Source organism: Galeopterus variegatus, unplaced genomic scaffold (genome assembly GCF_000696425.1).
Source record: "Galeopterus variegatus unplaced genomic scaffold, G_variegatus-3.0.2 Scaffold2046, whole genome shotgun sequence".
Taxonomy (NCBI): Eukaryota; Metazoa; Chordata; class Mammalia; order Dermoptera; family Cynocephalidae; genus Galeopterus; species Galeopterus variegatus.
In genome coordinates, this window is record NW_007728157.1 from 127,233 (window position 1) to 147,533 (window position 20,301).

General features: G+C 35.5%; 1 protein-coding gene across 1 annotated transcript in view; it reads right to left on the minus strand.

The window, feature by feature from the left end:
• Positions 1-20,301, minus strand: part of PRKG2 (protein kinase, cGMP-dependent, type II) — a 92,174-nt gene that overhangs the window by 22,927 nt on the left and 48,946 nt on the right. Inside the window, exons 11-12 of the mRNA XM_008580242.1 lie at positions 19,987-20,123; positions 16,946-17,087 (exon numbers count right to left, since the gene is read on the minus strand). Of these exons, the coding sequence (XP_008578464.1) occupies positions 16,946-17,087; positions 19,987-20,123 (279 nt within the window). The remainder of the gene's footprint in view (positions 1-16,945; positions 17,088-19,986; positions 20,124-20,301) is intronic.

The following is a 20,301-nucleotide window of genomic DNA, read 5'->3' on the forward strand; positions in this document are numbered from 1 at the left end:
ACCACCTCTTTGAAGTCATCCTTGAATTACAGAACCAATTCCTTTTTCCTACGAGGTTCTTTAACACTGTTTATATTCTACAACTATATCCCTCATGGCAGGCAGCATAGTCTAATCGAGTGAATTAGTCTAGCTCCTGGAGAAGAGGCATTATATCCTATTCATTTCGTACCCCTACACACAGCAGATGTTCAAGCGTCTCTGATGAAAAAAACTGAATGAAGAGAAAACTGTTAACATCAGTTTCAAGAGGATATATTGAGGTCTAGGAAGGTCATGGATACTTATATGAGGTGAGATTTGGACAAGATTTCAAAGGAAACCTCATTATAGATAAATTGATGAGGAAGTAGAAGGTATTTAAGGGAGCAGCAGCAGCATATGTTAAGCACATTGGTGGGAAAAGCTTAAGTACGTCGTTCTTAAGTATAGCTATAAGCAATAATGGTTTGGCAACAAAAATATGGTTGGAGCTGATGATTCTTTTTATTTTTCAAGTTAGGAAATACTTGACATATAAAATAATGTGACATATATGCAAGTTATAAAGCATGAGAATAAAAACACCCCTGTACCCACCACCAGTTAAATAACCAGAACAAAGCCAATACAGAAGCCCTCTGTGCTCGTCCCAAGTGTCCTCCTGCCCATTGCCAAGAGGTCACCATTACCCTGACTTTTGCATTTATCATTTGCTTGCACTCGTTTCTAATTTTACCACATATCTAATATCCCTATATACTATACAGTTTATATATTTAAAAATTTTAGATAAATCTTATATCTATTCTTGGGCAAACTGCCTTTTTTCATTCAAAATTATATTTGTGAATTTAATCCTTACTGAAGTCCATTTATTTTCACCGATGTATATAACACCATTTAATTAACACACTATGACTTTGTCTACCATGATGCTGATGGACATTTGTGTTATTTCCAATCGTGTGCTATTACAAAAATGTTTCCATTAACATCATTTTCCATGTTATCTAGTGGATATGAGAGAGTAGAGGGGCTGACTGGTTAGCTCAGTTGGTTAGAATGCAGTATTTTAACACCAAGCTCAAGGGTTTGGATTCCCATACCACCCAGCTGCTAAAAGAAATAGAGAGAGAGAGAGGTAGAAATGCTGGGTCAAAGACGTGGTATCTTCAGCTTTACTAGATATTGCCAAATTATTTTCCAAAGGGATTGTGCTGTACTCTCTCTCCCTTCACCAGAAGTGTATAGGAGTTCTGATTACTGTACATCCTCTATCATTTAGTAATATAAACTTTTAAATTTTTGTCATCCATGTAAAATTAGTAATTAGTTTGAGCTATAACTTTATTATTAGTTCTCATATCTGAGAAAGCAATTTCCTCCCACCCTGTTCTTATTTGTCTTCAGAAATGCCTTGGCTTGGCTATTCTGGGCCCTTGGTTATTCTACATCAATTTTAAAATCAGCTTGCCAATCATCATGAAAAGCTCTGCTGAAATTTTCATTGGAAGTGTAATAAATCTGTAGATTAATTTGCAAGTATTGATATATTTAGGATGTTGAGTCTTCTTATTCTTAAACAGTGCATCTTTCTGAGTTTGTTAGGGTAATGTTAGCGGCTGCAACAAACATATCCTAGAAGGTATAAAAGCATAAACTGTTCATTAATTACTTCTTCCTTACATAATGGGTTTTCCTGAGAAGCAGGGTTATCTCCTTTAAGCTATGATTGAAAGACTCAGACTCCTTCCATCTTAGGAATCTGCCAACTTCAAATTGGCTATGTTCACTGGCAACAAGCCAGAAGGAGTGCAGAGATCAGTTGTGCAAAACTTTTATATGCCAGGTCTGATAGTGGCATACATCGCTTTGGCTAACATTTTGCTGGCTAGAACTATACCACATACAACTACCCAGAAAGAAAGCTGAGATATGTTATCTAGCTCTGTACCCAGAAGAAGAATGAGACACATCACCTATTAATTTAGGTCTTTTGAACATCTTTCTATAAATTTTTATGAGTTTCTCAATAAAACTCATATATTTTTGTTAGATTTAGTCCTAAATACATTATATTTTTGTGTTTTCTGTAAATGGCATTTTTATTCCTATTTATCAACTGTTTATGAAACTTAAAAACACACAGTTCTTGTAATTGTACATCCTGCCACCATACTAAACTCTCGACTTAATTCTAATCATTTGTTGTTACATTCTGGATTTCTATAAAGTTAATAATATCATCTGGCATGTTTTGTTCTTTACTTTCCAATCTGTCTTTTAATTTTATTTATATCTTACTGCATTGGATAGGACCTCCAGTAAAATACTGAATAGAAGTTCTTGTACTACTGACTTTTAAGAGAACACTTCTAATGTTTCATCATTACGTAGAGTCTTTGCTCCAAATTTTTGTTAGGCATCTTTTTTTTTTTCCTAAATATCATCTGAAAATTTTTATTTTATTTTTTAAAAATTGAAACATAATTAATTACACATATTTGTACAGTACAGAGTTGATTATCACCATTTATGTACAATATGTGATGAGCAAATCAGGACAGCTGCCCTCTTTAACTGGATTAACAAAATTTATTACTCTTCCTAGTCTGCTAAGAGAGTTTATCATAAATGAAAATAGAAATGTATAAAAATTTTCTTTGTTTCTATTGAGGTGATTATGTAATCGTTTTTCTCTTTTAATCTATTAGGGTAGTGATTTATTTTAATAGAATTTTTAAAAATTTCTTTAAGACTTTATTTTTTTAGAGCAGTTTTAGGTTTACAGCAAAATTGAGAGCAAAGTACAGAGATTTCCCATATACTTCTTGCCCCCACATATGCATAGCCACCCCCATTATCAACATCCCTCACCGGAGTGGTACATTTGTTATAACTGAGGAACCTATGTTGACACATCAATTTCACCTGAAGTCCACACTTTACATTAAGGTTTACTCTTGATATTGTCTATTCTATGGGTTTGGACAAACGTATAATGGCAGGTATCTATCATCATCGTATCATACAAAGTATTTTCGCTATTGGAGTCATACAGTATGTGGCCTTTTCAGATGGTTTCTTTCACTTGGCAGTATGCATTTAGAGTCCCGCCATGTCTTTTCACGGTTTGAAAGCTCATTTCTTTTTAGGACTGAATAATATTTCTTTGTCTAGATGTACCACAGTTTAACCATTCACCTACTGAAGGACATTTTTGTTGCTTCCAAGTTTTGGTAATTATGAATAAAGCTGCTACAAGCGTCTGTATGCAGGTATTTGTCTAATGAGTTTGTAACTCCTTTGGCTAATACCAAGGACTGTAATGGCTGAATAGTATGGTAAGAGTATATTTAGTTTTGTATGAAACCATCAAATTATCTTCCAAAGTGGCTATACCATTTGGCATTCCCACCAGCAATGAATAAGTTTCTGTTGTTTTATATCCTCACAAGCATCTGGTGTTGTTGGTGTTCCAGATTTGTTTGAATTTGCAATCTCTTAATGATATATGATGTTGACCATCTTTCCTTTTTTTTTTTTTTTGCCATCTATATATCTTCTGTAGTGAAGTGTCTGCTCAAGACTTTTGCGCATTTGTTAACAGGTTGTTCATTTTCTTATAGTTGAGTTTTGAATGTTCTTTGCTTATTTTGGACTTCTTTATCAGATGTGTCTTTTGAAAATATTTTCTCCCAATCTGTGACTCATCTTCTCATCTCTTGATATTGTCTTTCATAGAGCAGAAGTTTTTAATTTTAATGAAGTACAGCTTATCAGTTATTTTTCTCATAGATAATGCCTTTGGCATTGTATCTAAAAAGTCATCGCCAAACCCAAGGTCATTCTAGGTTTTCTCCTGTGTTATATTCTAGGAGTTTTATAGTTTTGCATTTTATATTTAGGTCTATAACATATTTTGAGTTAGTTTTTGTAAAGGGTGTAAGGTCTGTATCTACTATTTTTTTTTTTTTTTTTTTTTTTATGCATGTCCAGTTGTTCAAGAGCATCATTTGTTGAAAAGACTACCTTGGCTCCACCTTTGCTCCTTTGTCAAAGACCAGTTGACTGCATCATTTGGTTCTATTTATGGGTTCTCTATTCTGTTTCCTTAATCTGTCTATTCTTTTGACAATACCACACTGTCTTGATTACTGTATCTTTATAGTAAGTCTCGACATCAGATAGTGTCAGTACTCCAACCTTGTTCTTCTCCTTCAACATTTTGTTAGCTATTCTGGGTCCTCTGCCTCTCCATATAAAGTGTAGAATCAGTTTGTCAATATCCACAAAATATCTTGCTGAGATTTTTTTTTTTTTTTGTCTCTTTTCCGTGTCCGGCAACGGATCGCAACCCTCAGTGTTTCCCCCGTACCAGACCGGGGACCGGCGACGGGATCACAAGCCTCGGCGTTGCTCCCGCGCCTCGCTCAGCCAGTGAGCGGGAGCCAGTCTGTACGTGGGATCCGAACCCTCGGACGGGAGCGCCGCCGCGCTTCCCAAGCGGCGCACTATCCAGTGCGCCACCGGGCCGGCCCCTTGCTGAGATTTTAATTAGTATTGCATTGACTATAGATCAAGTTGGGAAGAACTGATATCTAGATGATGTTGAGTCTTCCTATCCATAAACATGAAATACCTCTCCACTTATTTATTTCTGTATTTCTTTCGTCAGAATTTTATAATTTGCCTCATAATAGATTTTGGTCATTTTTTGTTACATTTATTACTAAACTTTTCATTTGGAGGCATGGTAATATAAATGACATTATTTTAATGTCAAATTTTACTTGTTCATTGCTAGGATATAGGAAAGCAATTCACTTTTGTGAATTAACCTTGTATCCTGCAACCTTGCTATAATCACTTATTAGTTGCAAAAGATTTTTTTGTTGATTCTTTCAGATTTTCTACATAGACAATCATGTCATCTGCCCGAAAAGACAGTTTTATTTCTTCCTTCCAATCTATATACTTTATATTTCCTTTTCTTATCTTGTTGCACTAGCTAGGACTTCCAGTACAATGATGAAAAGGAGTGGTAAGAGTGGATGTTTTTTCTTATTCCCATTCTTAATCAGAAAGCTTCACCACTAAGTATGTTAGCTGAAGTTTTTTTACAGATATTCTTTGTCAAGTTGAAGCAGTTCCTTTCTATTCCTAGTTCTTTGTTGCTTTGAAGTTCACTGAGAGTTTTCATCTGAAGTGGTCATTAAATTTTATTAAATGCTTTTTCTGCATTTACTGATATGATCATATAATTTTTCTTTTTTAGTTTGTTGATTAATTGATTTTCAAATGTTGAACCAGCCTTGCATACCTGGGATAAATCCTAACTTGGTCATGGTGTTTAATTATTTTTATACATTGTTGGATTTCATTTACTAACACTTTGTTGAGAATTTTTGCATCTATGTTTGCAATAGATAGAGGTCTGCAGTTTTCTTGTGATGGCTTTGTCTGATTTTGGTATTACAGTATGCTGACATCATGAAATGAGTTAAGGAATATTCATTCCCTCTGTTTTATCTTCTGAAAGAGATTGTATAGAATTGGTATAATTTCTTCTTTAAAGGTCTGGCAGATTTCACCAGTGAACCAATCTGCGCCTGGCACTTTCTGTTTTGGAAGGTTATCAATTATAGATCCAATTTATTTAATAGACATATGCCTATACAAATTGTCTATTTCTTCTTGTATGAATTTTGACATATTTTGTCTTTCAAGGAATTGGTCTACTTCATCTAGGTTATCAAATTTGTGGGCACAGAGTTGTTCATAGTATTCCTTTATTATCCTTCTAATATTCATGACATCTTTACAGATGTCCCCTCTTTTATTTCTGATAAAAGAGGTAATTTGTGCCCTTTTTTCCTTAGGCTTTTTAGAGACATTGATTTTATTAGTCTTGTCAAAGAACCAGCTTATGATTTCATTGATTTTTCTCTAATGATATCCTGTCTTCAATTATATTGATTTCTGCTTTAATTATTATTTCTTTCATTCTGCTTACTTTGGATTTAATTTACACATCTTTTTCTAGTTTCCTAAGGTAGAAGCACAGATGACTGATTTTAGATCTTTCTTCTTTACTAATATATTCAATACTATAAAATTCTCCCTAAGCACTGCTTTCACTGTATCCCACAAATTTTGGTAAATTGTGTCTTCATTTTTATTTAATCAAAGTATTTTAAAATTTTTGTTGATATTTCTTCTTAGAACCATGTGTTATTTACAAGAGTGTTGTTTAATCCTCATGTGTTTGGGGATTTTCCAGTTATCTTTCTGTTACTGATTTCTAGTTTAATTCCATGTGTTCTGAGAGCAGACATATTTCTATAATTTTAAGTTTGTTAAGATGTTTTTTATAGCCCAGAATGTGGTCTGTCTCAGTAAATGTTCCAAGTGAGCTTGAAAAGACTGTTTATTCTTCTGTTGTTGGAATAACATGTAGTAGTAGTCTTTAGATGTAGTAGTCTATAGATGTCAATTGTATCCAGTTGATTGATGGTACTGTGAGTTCAATTATGTCCTTACTGATTTTCTGCCTACTGGATCTATTTCTGATAGAGGGATACTGAAGTCTTCAATTATGACAATAGATTCAGCTACTTCTCCTTGCAATTCTATCAGTTTTGCCTTATGTATTCTTACACTGTTGTTATGTGCACCCAAATTAAGACTTGTTATTTCTTCCTGCAGAATTGAATCCTTTCCCATTATATAATGCCCTACTTTATCCCTGATAACTTCTGTTGCTTTGAAGTCTGCTCTCTCTAAAATTAATATAGGTACTACTGCTTTCTTTTGATTAATGTTAGCATGGTATATGTTTCTCTATCCATTTATCTTTATATTTAAAGTGGGTTTTTTGTAGATGACATATAGTTTGGTCTTTTTTTTAATCTACTCTAACAAATCTCTGTCTTTTAATTGGTGCATTTACCCCATTGATGTTCAAAGTGATTATTGATACAGTTGGATTATTACCTACCATATTTATTATGGTTTCTATCTGTTTCCCTGGTTCTTTGTTTCTATTTTTATCTTCCACTCTTTTTCTACCTTTTGTGGCTTTAATTGGCCATTTTATATGATTCTGTTTTTTCTTCTTTCTTAGCATACCAATTATACTTTTTTAAAAAACTTTTTTTAGTGGTTGTCCTAGATTAGGCAATATACATTTACAACTAATCCATGTTTACTTTCAAATAACACTATACCACTTCATGGGTAGTGTATCATATAATAACAAAATAATTCTAACCCTTCCTCCCATCCTTTGTATCATTGTTGTTTTTAATTTCACTTACATATAAGTATACATAAGTGTGTATATACATACATATAAGCAAATATAATCAAATACAATGTTGCTATTATTATTTTAAACAAACTAATATCTTTTAGACCAATTACAAATAAGAAAAATAGAAGTTTTTATTTTACCTTCACTTATTTCTTCTTTGATGCTCCTCCTTTTTTCATGTAGATACAAGTTTCTTAACTATATTATTTTCTTTCTCTCTAAAACACTTTTTTTTTTCCTTTTTGTCTCTGTTTTTCGTGACTGGTAATGGGATCGCAACCCTTGGTGTCGCGCCCGCACCACGCTCAGCCAGTGAGCGGACTGGTCTCTATATGGGATCCGAACTCTCGGCAGGAGCCCACCGGGCCAGCCCCTCTCTAAAACACTTTTTTTTTTCCTTTTTGTCTCTGTTTTTCGTGACTGGTAATGGGATCGCAACCCTTGGTGTCGCGCCCGCACCACGCTCAGCCAGTGAGCGGACTGGTCTCTATATGGGATCCGAACTCTCGGCAGGAGCCCACCGGGCCAGCCCCTCTCTAAAACACTTTTAACATTTCTTTCAAATCTGACCTACTGGCAACTAGTTCACCTAATTTGCTTGTTTCTGAGAAAGTCTTCATTTCTTCTTCCCTTATGAAGAATAATTTTGCAAGGTACAGAATTCTAGATTGATAGCTTTTCTCTCTCAACACTTTAGATATTTCATTCTACTATCTTCTTGCTTGAATGGTTTCCAAGAAGAAATCAAATGTAATTCTTATCTTTGTTCCTCTAAAGTTAAAATGTTTTTGTTCCTCTGGCTTCTCTTAGTATTATTTTTTTTAATCTTTTAATTTCATGTCACTTATACTGCTTGGTGTTCTATGCAATTCCTGGATCTGTGGTTTACTGTCTGATATTATGATTTGGGGTAATTCTCAGTTGTTATTTCTTCAAATATTGCTCTGTTCCTTTCTATCATTCTTCTCCTCCTGGTATTCCCATAATGCATATTTACATCTTTTGTAGTTGTCCCATAGTTCATGGATATTTTGTTCTATTTTTTTTTTTTTTTCAGTCTTTGTTCTCTTTGCTTTTCACATTTTGGAGGTTTCTATTGATATTTCCTCAAACTCAGAGGTTCTTTCCTCAGTTGTGTTCATTCTATTATTAAGCCCATCAAAGGCATTCATTTCTGTTGGAGTTTTGGGTTTGTTTGTTTTTTTTAATCTCTAGCATTTCTTTTTGTTTTATGCCTTAGGATTTACATCTCTCTGCTTACATTGACATCTGTTCTTGCCTACTGCCTGATTTATCCACTAGAGCCCTTTGCATATTAATCATAGTTGTTTTAAATTCCCCTTTCTGATAATTCCAACATTCCTGCCATGTCTGGTTCTGATGCTTGCTCTCTTTCTTCAAGTTGTGTTTTCTCCCTTTTAGTATGCCTTCTAATTTTATCTTGATAGTCAGACATGATGTACTAGGTTAAAGGAACTGCTATAAATAAGCCTTTATTAATGTGGTGGTAATGTGTACAGGAAGGGGAAGCATTATATAATCCTATGATTAGGTCGCAGTCTTTTAATGAATCTTTGCCTCTGGATTAAGAACTTCACAAGTGTTTCTCAGTCTTTTTCCTCTCCTCTTGGGTGGGGCAGGATGGCTCCAGTGGACTGAAATTGGGTATTTGCCTTCGCCCAAGGTCACTTAGGCTCTGATAATACTCTAGTAGGCTAGGCTCTAGATAACTAGTTTCTCTTGAAGTCAGACCCTGTAAAGAAGAACAGAATGCTCTGGTGTATTTCAAAATGGTCCCTTTTCTCCTTCCCTGCCAGAAGCACAAGAAAATTTTTCTATGATATTTTCTATGAGCTCCAGGAGGTGAAACACAAAAGTTTGGAGCCCCCTATGACAAAACACAAAAGTTTGGTACCCCTTGAGTTTTTAACTCTCAGAGTTGTCTGCATTGACCCTCCTGCAATTCATCAATTACATTTTCCTACCCTGCACTGGTTCTTATGGAGGTTTCCACTTACGAGCCTCTGTTCAGTAATCTGTGACTCCATGTATTCTCATATCTCTCTAAAGCAGTTTACCCTTTGTACTCACTCCTCTTACAGATCCATGAAGAGTTGATTTTTAGTCTGTTTGCTGTTTGTACTTGTTAGGATGAAGTGGTAACATCCAAGCTCCTTTTATGCAGAACCAGAAAACTGAAGGCTTTTTTTGATAGAATTTTTAGTGTTAAACTGTGCTTGAATCCCTGAGATATATTCAACCTTGTTATAATGTTTTGTTATAATTTATATTCTTTGCAGTAGTCAGTTTGCTAATATTCTGCTTATGATTTTTGCACTAAATTCATGAGTAAGATTGAACATTAATTTGCTTTTTTTAGAAATTTTCTTTGGAGAATCAAGTTTACACTAACCTAAGAGAATAAGATGGGAATTATCTTTGACTGTTTTCTAAAAGAATTTGCATAAGATTAACAGAAGTAAATTCAGAGGTAAATTCAGACGTAAAATGAAAGTAAATTCTCTGGGTCTAGTTATTTCTTTGTGGAAAGATTTTTAATTACTAATTTCTCAAAGCTACAAAATTATTCAGATTTTCTGTTTCTTTTTTGATTGGTTTGGTTAGGTATTTTGTAGACTTTTCCATGTCACCTCAGATTTCACACATTGTGGTATAGAGTTGACCAAGTACTTTCTAATACATGTAAATCTCTTCCTTAACTGCAATCATGTTCATTCATCATAGTATTAATCTATAACTTCTCTCTTTTGCTTTTCATCAGTATTTCCGTACCTCTGTTAATTCTATTAGTCTTTTCAAAAACCTAACTTTTGGCTGTGTCTGTCCTTTTTTATTTTATATTTTATTAATTCATGCTCCTAACTTTATTTTGTTGTTGTTGTCCTTTCCTTTTTTTTTTGTTTTTTTTTTTGTTTGTTTGTTTGCTTTTCTCTTTTTCCATCTTCTTAAGTTGGATACTTAGCTCATTAATTTTGTTTTTTTTTTTGTTTGTTTGTTTGCTTTTCTCTTTTTCCATCTTCTTAAGTTGGATACTTAGCTCATTAATTTTTAACCTGTCTTATTTTCTAGTTGAAACATTTAAGGCTATAAATATTACTGTAGCTATCACTTTAGCTGAAACCCACACATGTTGATATGTAGTATAGTCTTTATTGTGCAACTCTTTTTAATATTCATTAAAATTTCTTCTTCACTGACCCTTGAGTTATTTTGATGTATCCTTAAAATGCTAATGAGATGAGTTATGATTTTTGATAGTGTTTTCTTCCTTTTTCATTTTGTTATTGTTACTTTAAACACATTGAGATCAATGAACAAAAACTGTAAGTTCCTGTTTTGAGAGTGAGGAACGAGCTACCTCATTGGCTTTTCATACATTCTTATATGCTAAGCAATATGCTAAGTCCTGCAGTAAACACTTCAGCATAATCTGCCTTGATGGGGCTATCAGTATAGAGAGGCAGATAGATCATAAAGAATCAGGCAACAATACCAACATTTAATGAGTTTTATATCATATTTTCTTATATAATACTCAATATTGGTAAGATTAAGTTACTCTGTTACCACATTCTGTGCTAAAGCATCTAGGCAGACTGAATTTTTGCTGAGGCTTATTACTTGCATGAGTTAATAGCACAATCATATAGAATGTTTATTGTGAGTGACAGATGAGATTTCTTGGATTATAACCACGATTTCTGAGCAACCCCAAGATTAGCTATTATACAAATTCTGATTGGTTGAGAACAAGGTGGTTTTTTCCTTTAAACTCTTTAAGTACTACTCTACATCTTAATATTATTCTTGTTCCTTTCATTCTAACCAGAAAAGGGATCTTAACCATTATTGCTTTTATCAGCTCTCCTTGGCCTGGAAAGTAGAGAAAGACTTAGGAAATTATTGCATGTAGGTGGTAAAAACTCTTTACCTTTGTTTGAAAATGTTCTTTATTTCACCCTTCTTGAAAGATAGTTTCCCTGGACTTGTAATTCAAGTTCGTCAGTTATTTTCTCTCAGAACCTTTCAGATGTTATTCTACTGCATCCTGGCTCTTATTGTTGCCATTGAGATGTCAACTTTAAGGCTAACGTTTATTTCTTTACATGTAAACTGTCTTTTCTCTTGGATAGCTTTTAAGACTTTCTCTTTGGTTTTGTTCTGTACTTTCACTGCTGCAATAGCTGACATCCAAGCAAGCCACAATGATCCACTTCTACTGGTATTCAGAGGTATCCCCTCCCAGAATAAATCAGGGCTGGGCTTATGTGACCAACAGAGTACAGTGAAAGCACTCGTATGTGACTTCTGAGAGTAGGTTTCAAAATCATTGCAGCTTTTCCTCAGTCTCTTGGATGACTCACTCTGAGGAAAGCCAGCTGCCATGTCATGAGGACATTCAACCAGTCCCATGAAGAAACCCATGTAGAGAAGATTTAAGGCCCCCAAATAGTAGCCAGCATCAACTTGCCAACATATAAATGAGTCACCTTGGATTTGGATCTTCTAAGCCCAGTCGATTCACAAGTCTCCAGGGAACAGTGGTCTCAGCCAGTATCTGACCAAAACTTCATGAGAGACCTCAAGACAGAACCACTCAGCTGAATCACTTCCAAACTCCTGACCACAGAAACTGAGATCCTAAATAACTGTTGTTGGTTTAAGCCATTGAGTTTTGAAGTGATTTGTTATGCAAAACTAGGAGCTAAAACAAATACATTTTGTCCCAGTGTGGATTTATTAGGGTTCCTTCACCTGATTATTGCTGTCTTACATAATTTCTGGAAAATTCTCAGTCCATTACTGCTTTAAATATTGCTTTTCCCTCATTTTCTATATTATTTTTTGTCTGGAACTCTAACTAAACATTTTTAAAACTTCTCACTCTGTTGTCCAAGTCTCTTCATTTCTCTTTCTTACTTTTCCATCTTTTTATGTCTCTCTGCTGCATACTATGTAAATAATAAAAGTTTATCTTTCAGTTCACTGATTTTCTCTGTCAATCATCTGCTATTTAACTTTTCCATTACATTGTTCAAATTGATAAACAATTTATAAGCAATAAAATGCACAGATTTTTGATGTTCAGTTCATTGAATTTTGATGCAGATATACTCACATAACCATGGCCACCATATAGCCAATATATGGTCATTCTCCTTATCTCAGAAAATTCCCTTGTTGTGGAATGAACTTGGCAAGAAAGGCTCCAGATGTGTAGAACGTCGGAGAGTCAGAAGGTTTATTATGCAGGGGCCCCAGGGATTCGTTTCCCAGGGGAGGGCGCACCAGGACTTACTTCCTGAGAATCATGGGACCCACCTGTAATAAACCTTCTGACTCTCCTACCGTCCGAGTGTCTGGAGCATTTCTTGCTGAATTCGTTCCACAACACCCTCAGGCTCCTTTCCAATCAAAAGCCCCTCCCAGAGGCAAACATCATATTGATGTCTATCATCTGATCTGTTTTGATAAATGTAATCATACAGAAGCTACTTTTTTTGTGTATAGCTTCTTTTGCTCAACACAGTTTTAAAATTTCATTCATGTTGCTGCCTACAGTAATTCATTCCTTTTTATTGCTGAGAAGCATTCGATTGCTGAATGTACTACAATATGAATATACAATCAACTGGTGATAGGTATTTCAGCTGTTTCTGGTTTTATTAAGAACATTTGTGCCCAAGATTTTTGAAGACATGATTTCAGTTTCCCTGGATAAATATTAAGGAGTGGAATTTCTTGTCATGGAATAAGTATATGTTTGACTGTATGAGAAACTAACTGTTCTTCAAAATGGCTGCATAATCTCTGTTTAAATGTGGATTGCACCCAGTATGGTTCCCTTTTCCCAAGACTTGAATATCTACTTTTTGTTGCTCTCCAGTGCCTTCACACGTTTATACATATAATTAATCTCATCAAGAGGATAGTACAACGCAAGCTACTCCACCATTAATTGCACCCAGTATGGTTCCCTTTTCCCAAGACTTGAATATCTACTTTTTGTTGCTCTCCAGTGCCTTCACACATGTTTATACATATAATTAATCTCATCAAGAGGATAGTACAACGCAAGCTACTCCACCATTAATGAAAAATTTCATTGCATATTTCATTTTTATTATTATATTCTTAATTTCTTTTAATAGATGCTTTGTTAGTTTTGTTCTAAATCTGTTAGATTGTTTTTGAGATTCTATGTTCCTTACTCACTTTTGATACCTCTCTTATTTTTAAAACACATTAGATGTATCTATTTTACATTCTGTAGCTGATTACTCCAGTATATGATGCACTTATGTGTCTGCTTCTGCTCTTTTTGTTCCTGCTCTTTTTGCTTCTGGCTGATGGTAGCTCTTTTCCTCATACATTTATTTCATTTTATTTTTTAAAGTGTGAGCTCATGTTTCCTGGGACTTCCTCTCCAGAAGTTCTTTGTGTCCTGAGTTGAGAGTATATTCTTCAGAACGAATGTACATTGATTCTTGGAAAACTTGGGCATGAAAGGGACTTTAGCCAGAGAACTGTCATCTTTGGAATAACTAAGACCAAGCAGAAAATTTCAGTTAGCCATTAACTTAGGAACTGATAATCATCAATTCCTTGAGGTTAGCAGAGGAATCGAGAAACTGACCCTTATGGCTGAAACTGCCGGGAGATGAAATTATTCCCCAAAAGGATTCTTCTCAAAAGTTTATTTCTGTTTATCTCTGTTTATCTCATTACACCCTTTTATGTTGATTTACTTTAGCCCATTGCACATTTAAAATTAAGAACTGAAACTAAGTTTTCTTGTTTTTTCTTACCTTTCCTAATCAACTTCAAACAAAGGAATTCCAAGAGAAAGGCAAAGCACCCTAGCTGATTATTAACTCACCTTGTTGCTTAAAGGAAAATTGCATCCACATTAGTTACAGGAACAAGAGTCAGGTATTTTTATGTGCCAGTGATGCTTGACTGAGGTTATTTTCTTTGAGGTCTGCCTAGGAGATAAGGACTCCAACCCCAAGATAACACCAAGGGTTTGAAGCTGACCAACTGCAGACTCCATGACGCCAAAGCACCCAGTTCATCACGGGACCCTGACATCTGACTCAGACCCTCTGCTGATCCTGTGACCAGGCTCCCCCTTTTCCCACAGGATGAAACCCTTACCTCACCATCCCTCCTCTTCCCCTTTATAAACCCCAGAACAGGCATCAGAAGGCAGGATGATTTTAGCCTGATCATCCCCCAGGTGCTGGTTATCTGAGTAAAGCTTCCTGTCCTTGCACCAATTTTTGGACTTTTGGGTCATTTGTTTAGTGTGAGAGGGCAAACCAAGCCTGTTGCCAGTAACAGGAATGCTACCAACATGAATGCAATTTCACTTAAATACTTGCTTGGATTTTTCTGAGTAAAGCTTCCTGTCCTTGCACCAATTTTTGGACTTTTGGGTCATTTGTTTAGTGTGAGAGGGCAAACCAAGCCTGTCACCAGTAACAGGAATGCTACCAACATGAATGCAATTTCACTTAAATACTTGCTTGGATTTTTCCATCCTTGAAGACTGGGCACCCAACCACCTTTAAGACCAGCCATGGCCAAGAATTCTTAGAGGAGACTTTTTTTTGTTCCTCCACCAAGAGCCAGTAATGAGAAAGCATGTTTCCTTGCATGTACTCTGTCTTTATAAATCGTTGTGGGTTTTTTTTTTCTTTTGTTTTCTGTTTCTCTGAGAGTTTAATTTGTGTGATTCCTGGCTCTGTGCCTGTGCAATGTTCTCTGATTCGATTTTCCACACTCCCTAGATCCAAAGATTGGTTTCTTGTTCCCAGCAGGCACAGTTACTAAAATCAAACCTCTAAGCCACCTAGGACTGCTGGGTACACACAAGATGGCAGCTTCAATGTTTGATTTCCACAGTACACTACTGTTCAAGCTTGGTTCCCAGCCCCAGAGGGATTCCCAGGGTGTAGTATAAACTCAGACATGCATTTACAACACTGCTTTTCCTGTTTCATCCAGTATTTTTAGGCATAGCGAGAGGATTTCAGGATATCCAAGTTAATATATAGCTAGGAATATAAATATCTAACATTTACATTTGAATTTCTAAAGCCTTTAGTTAATACTTTGCATTTAGCTGGTTGGCAAATGAATTAGAAGGATAGATAACAATGGCTAACAGGAGTTTTTTATTGACTTCTATGCCTAATAAATACTGAATACTGAATATGCTTCCTGATATTTTTAAAACAGTTATGAGAAGGAAGGGATGAATCTAACATATAGCCTGCATCCTTCATGATGGTTTTTCTTCTAGAATATTCCAAAGAGTTTCCTTAAAGATCTGTAAGAAACATAGCCAATGAAGAAATTGTAAAGAAGAGGAGTGATTGAAGCCTTGTACTCGTACCTCACCAGTTCTCAAAGCTGTCTTTCATGGATAAAATGACGCTTGAATGCATCAGAATGTTTCTTGGAAGTTAGCCAAATATCACATGAAACGGCTTTTGTTTTATTCCCATGATGAAGAGAGATCTCTTAGCAATTACATATAATAAACTTAATTCCTAAGGCTAAATTATAGAACTATAACATGTAGATGATAAAGCCTATCTTACAGATTGTTAAATAGATTAATTGTAAAAGGTTTAGCAGAGTAGCTTTATACATAGTAATTGCTCATTAAATGGTAGCTATTATTATTTCCTTATATAAAAATTCTGAAGTAAGAAGCTTTTAATATCTTTAAGAATGTCCAGTTTAGAGGTGATCTAATGTCTTTGAAGTACTATCTAAATGGACTCAGGAAAATTCATCATGGGTTCCCTACCCTGGTAGAGTTCCCTCCTGAAGTCTAGAGCAAAATGGTTTCTCCTGAGTTATAACTGTTCAGTTCTATTATAATTTCTCACTGAAATCAGCTTACATGACTGGTAGCATTTTTTTCTTTAGTGTGATATGCAAGGGAGTTCATGCTAAGCATTAGTAGATTACAAAGATGGATAGCAAGGAAAGCCTTTGTCCTCAAGAAGCCTGTAGTCCAGTGTTGTGATTCTCAACTCTGAATGTACAGTACACAATCACCTACAAAGATTTCCAAACAACTACCAACATTTTCATGCTTATCTTTTCTCCATATATAGACCATGACAATCTTGGGGCAGGAGACATACTATCTTCTTTCCTTATCCCTTATAAGCAGTCCCTATATGTAGCCAGAATTAAATAAAACCTAGTTAAAATTATTGGAAAAAAACACTAATAAAACCCAATTTTAAAGGCATTCTATTATGTGTACCTTCAGTAGGAGTCACAAATAAGTCTGAACATTAAATTTCTAGGCCAAAAAGAATGTACTCATAACACTGCTCCTTGTACTAAGTGTGCTGATTTCAAAGGCCATGCCCCTCCCACAAAATGGAAGTAACAGTTGTACCAAAATTGAAAAGAAAATTGCAATTATAACACAACTTTAATTTTGGAAATATGTCACATCATACTGTAAGTGAGAGAATGTGTCTTACCAATTTAAGGTAACCCTCCTGTACCAAAATTGAAAAGAAAATTGCAATTATAACACAACTTTAATTTGGGAAATATGTCACATCATACTGTAAGTGAGAGAATGTGTCTTACCAATTTAAGGTAACCCTCAGCATCTAAAATTAAGTTTTCTGGCTTCAGGTCTCTGTAGATAATACCTAGCCGATGCAGGTAGTCAAATGCTTCTGTCACACAAGCAACACAGAATTTGGAGGTGGGTTCATCAAAGCTGCCTCTGCAATGAAATCATTTCCTCTCTTAATCCTCGGGATACACATCTTTGGTGCTGTTCTAGGTGTCAATTATTGTATTGGTAAACCAACGTGATATAAATGTTTTGCAGGACATCAACACCAAAATATATTCTATACTGCCAATGAATGAGGCTGCTTGTTCATCATAAAACCATTCGGGAGCATACTTAATGCAAACAAGAACTACTTCACTAAAATTTAAATATCTACATCCAAACAATTGTTTCTAGTAATCACATACAAGGGTACTTCAAAAAATTCATGGGAAGATTCGTATTATCTTCCTGTTGCATTTTTCCATGAACTTTGTGAAGTAACCTCATATGAACATATAAAATAGAAAAATAAGAAAACAAAGATTTTTTTTGACATCGATGACAAACTCTGGAAAAAATGCAACTATTTCAGTGGAGAGCTTGAGCCAGGCGTCTGTAATTTATTGCTTGACTAAAAAAATGACTCAAGTAATCATTTCCATTTCCTGTTTACATAGCATATAACATTGTATACCCATTCAGGGAGAAACGGGGCCATAACTCTTTCCTGTCTGGTGCCCCTTGACCATTTATTAGAGGTGCCCTGTGTCAGCAATGTGTGTAGCTTTACACACTGAACTTTTTAGGTGTGGTGGTGATTTGTCAGGGTGTAATAGAAGGGGGTGGCTTTGGAAGGAGAGAAACTAGGTTTTACTTTAACTGTTCTGAGCCTCAGGATCCATACCTGTAAAATGGGTTTGCTACTTACTTAATAGAGTTATTTTTAGGATTAAGCACAGTGCCCAACAGGTAATAGAAACTCCCTCTTCTAAATAGATCTAGATTTTCTAAAAAGATTTGCCAGTTGAAGCAAAAGAGGGAAGGGGCTAATGCTTGCAGGCAACATGAAATTCTCACCTTCCAGGTTCTCCACAACAGTACGTTCCTAACAATACATGCATCTTCTGCTCAGATGCTCAGTGGTCACTCTTGCCTAGATCAGTGATTCTCAACCATGAATGCACATTAGAAATGCCTGAAGAGCATTTAAAAAATCATTTACTGGATCCTATCCCAGATGAAATGAATCGTAACCTCTGGAATTAGGGCCCAGCATTTTTACTTTGTAAAAACTCCCCATGTGATTGTAATGTGCAGCCAGGGTTGAGAAACTCTGGTCCAGGTAAGACTGTCTACATGTCTGGCCTGGCATTAACCACACAATCTAGTGCCAACCCATTTTTAGTACCTTCCCATTTCCTCTTCTGCTGCGTTGTCTTCTACTCGAACTCTTCTGTTCCTCACCCACTAAGAGACCTAATATCCCAACTTTCCTGCTTTGTCCTACACCAGTTTCCCCACCTCTCTGCCTTTCCAAACTTTTGTCATCTTTAGAATTTAGTTCAAATGCTTCCTCTATCATCACGTTTTTTCTCTCTCTCCCCTCCTCCAAGCCTACTATCTACAACACTAATTTGTCATTTAATTACAAATTGCTAACTTCTTTGTCATTATTTAGTTTTCACATAAAATAAAATATTTTTTTAAGTTGCATTTATTATCTCCCCAAATAAACTCTAAACTTGTTGGATGAAAAGCTTATACTTCTTACTCTCTTGGTTAGAAAAGTCTCCATTGTCGAGAAAATGTCCACTCTGGAGCCTTTTACATAGGTGATGCTCAGTATAAATCTGTAGTGTTAATTGTGTGGAAACTGCCCCTTTTGTGAAATTGAATATCTGCCGACATCTTACTCTGCTTCTCAGCGAGGGCTTAAACATTCCTCAATGCTGCCTTTTTTTTTTATCACCTTGCTAGAGATTTGGAATAAGAAACATCTGGCTTTACATCCTGACTCTGGCTGGTACTAGCCATGTAATCTTGGATAGTTCACACCCTGTCTAAGCCTGGCATTCTTTATTACCTAAAATAGAGATGACAGGGTGCATATGACCCTAATTGTAATGTTAACTAAGACAAGATTACAATTACTACTTTATTTTATCAAGTGATGTTTTCTTATAATTATTTCCTAATGAAAAAAAATAAATAAATAAAAAATAAAAACAGTTCTGGGAATATGGATAGGCAGAAAAATTCTTTCAAGGCATTTGATCAAAAAGTATAAATTCTCTCCATTATAGGGACACTTTACATTATCCCCAAGTCACTAAAACTACATTCTGGGGCCTTAAAACATATATAAAAACATAAACTGGCTTACACCTCTAATCCATAAATTCACAAGTAAAGAGAGCTATGACCTAGAATAATTTATATTTCTCCTGCAAATTCTGGTGATAGCTACAAAAAAAAAAAAAAATAGCTACTAGGAGATAGATCTTTTGAAATGAAGACACTGCTAGGACCAGGGCATGTTCCACCTTGGCAGCCCACAGATGCCCAAATGCCTCTTCCTGCAGAAATCCAACATCAGTACACCCCTTGAGGAGTTTCTTATAATTCTTATAATTCTTGCTTCCTGTTCCCAAATTCTGCATTAGGTATGGATAAAGTAATCAGTTCAAATTATTCCCCAACGATCTTTCATTCACACAGACACACACACGCACCAATACACACTTTTGTAAGGTCTACTCAAAAATACAAACAACTGGAAAACTTCTGATCCCAGATCTCAAACTTCTAACATTTTAAGTACTGTTGCTGTGAGTGGGATCGAGAATTCAGAGACCTCCTCTCTTCTTTCCATCCTCCTGCAGAGACATCCGAAAGGAGAGCCTAAAAGTCACGAGTCCCATAGGCCACGCGCTCACTTACTTCACAATGAATGGAGAACACAGCTCTTCCAGGATCCGCTTTTCTGAGTAGTCCATCCTCCTGCAGAGACATCCGAAAGGAGAGCCTAAAAGTCACGAGTCCCATAGGCCACACGCTCACTTACTTCACAATGAATGGAGAACACAGCTCTTCCAGGATCCGCTTTTCTGAGTAGACATGCTCCTGTTGCTTAGTGTCAACTATGTGTTTCTTCCTTATACATTTCATAGCAAAAGCAACATTCTCATTTTTTACTTTAACCTATGTAAGAAATAGAAAGATCCCTCAGAATTAACGTACTAGAAAAGATTTGCAATATCTATATAAACATGTTAATTAATGAGAGTTAAAATGGTTTCATATTTAAATAGTATGTAGGTTTTTTAACCACTTATTCCTCTGAGAACTGAGTTCCATTCAGGTGGACACATCTCCCTTT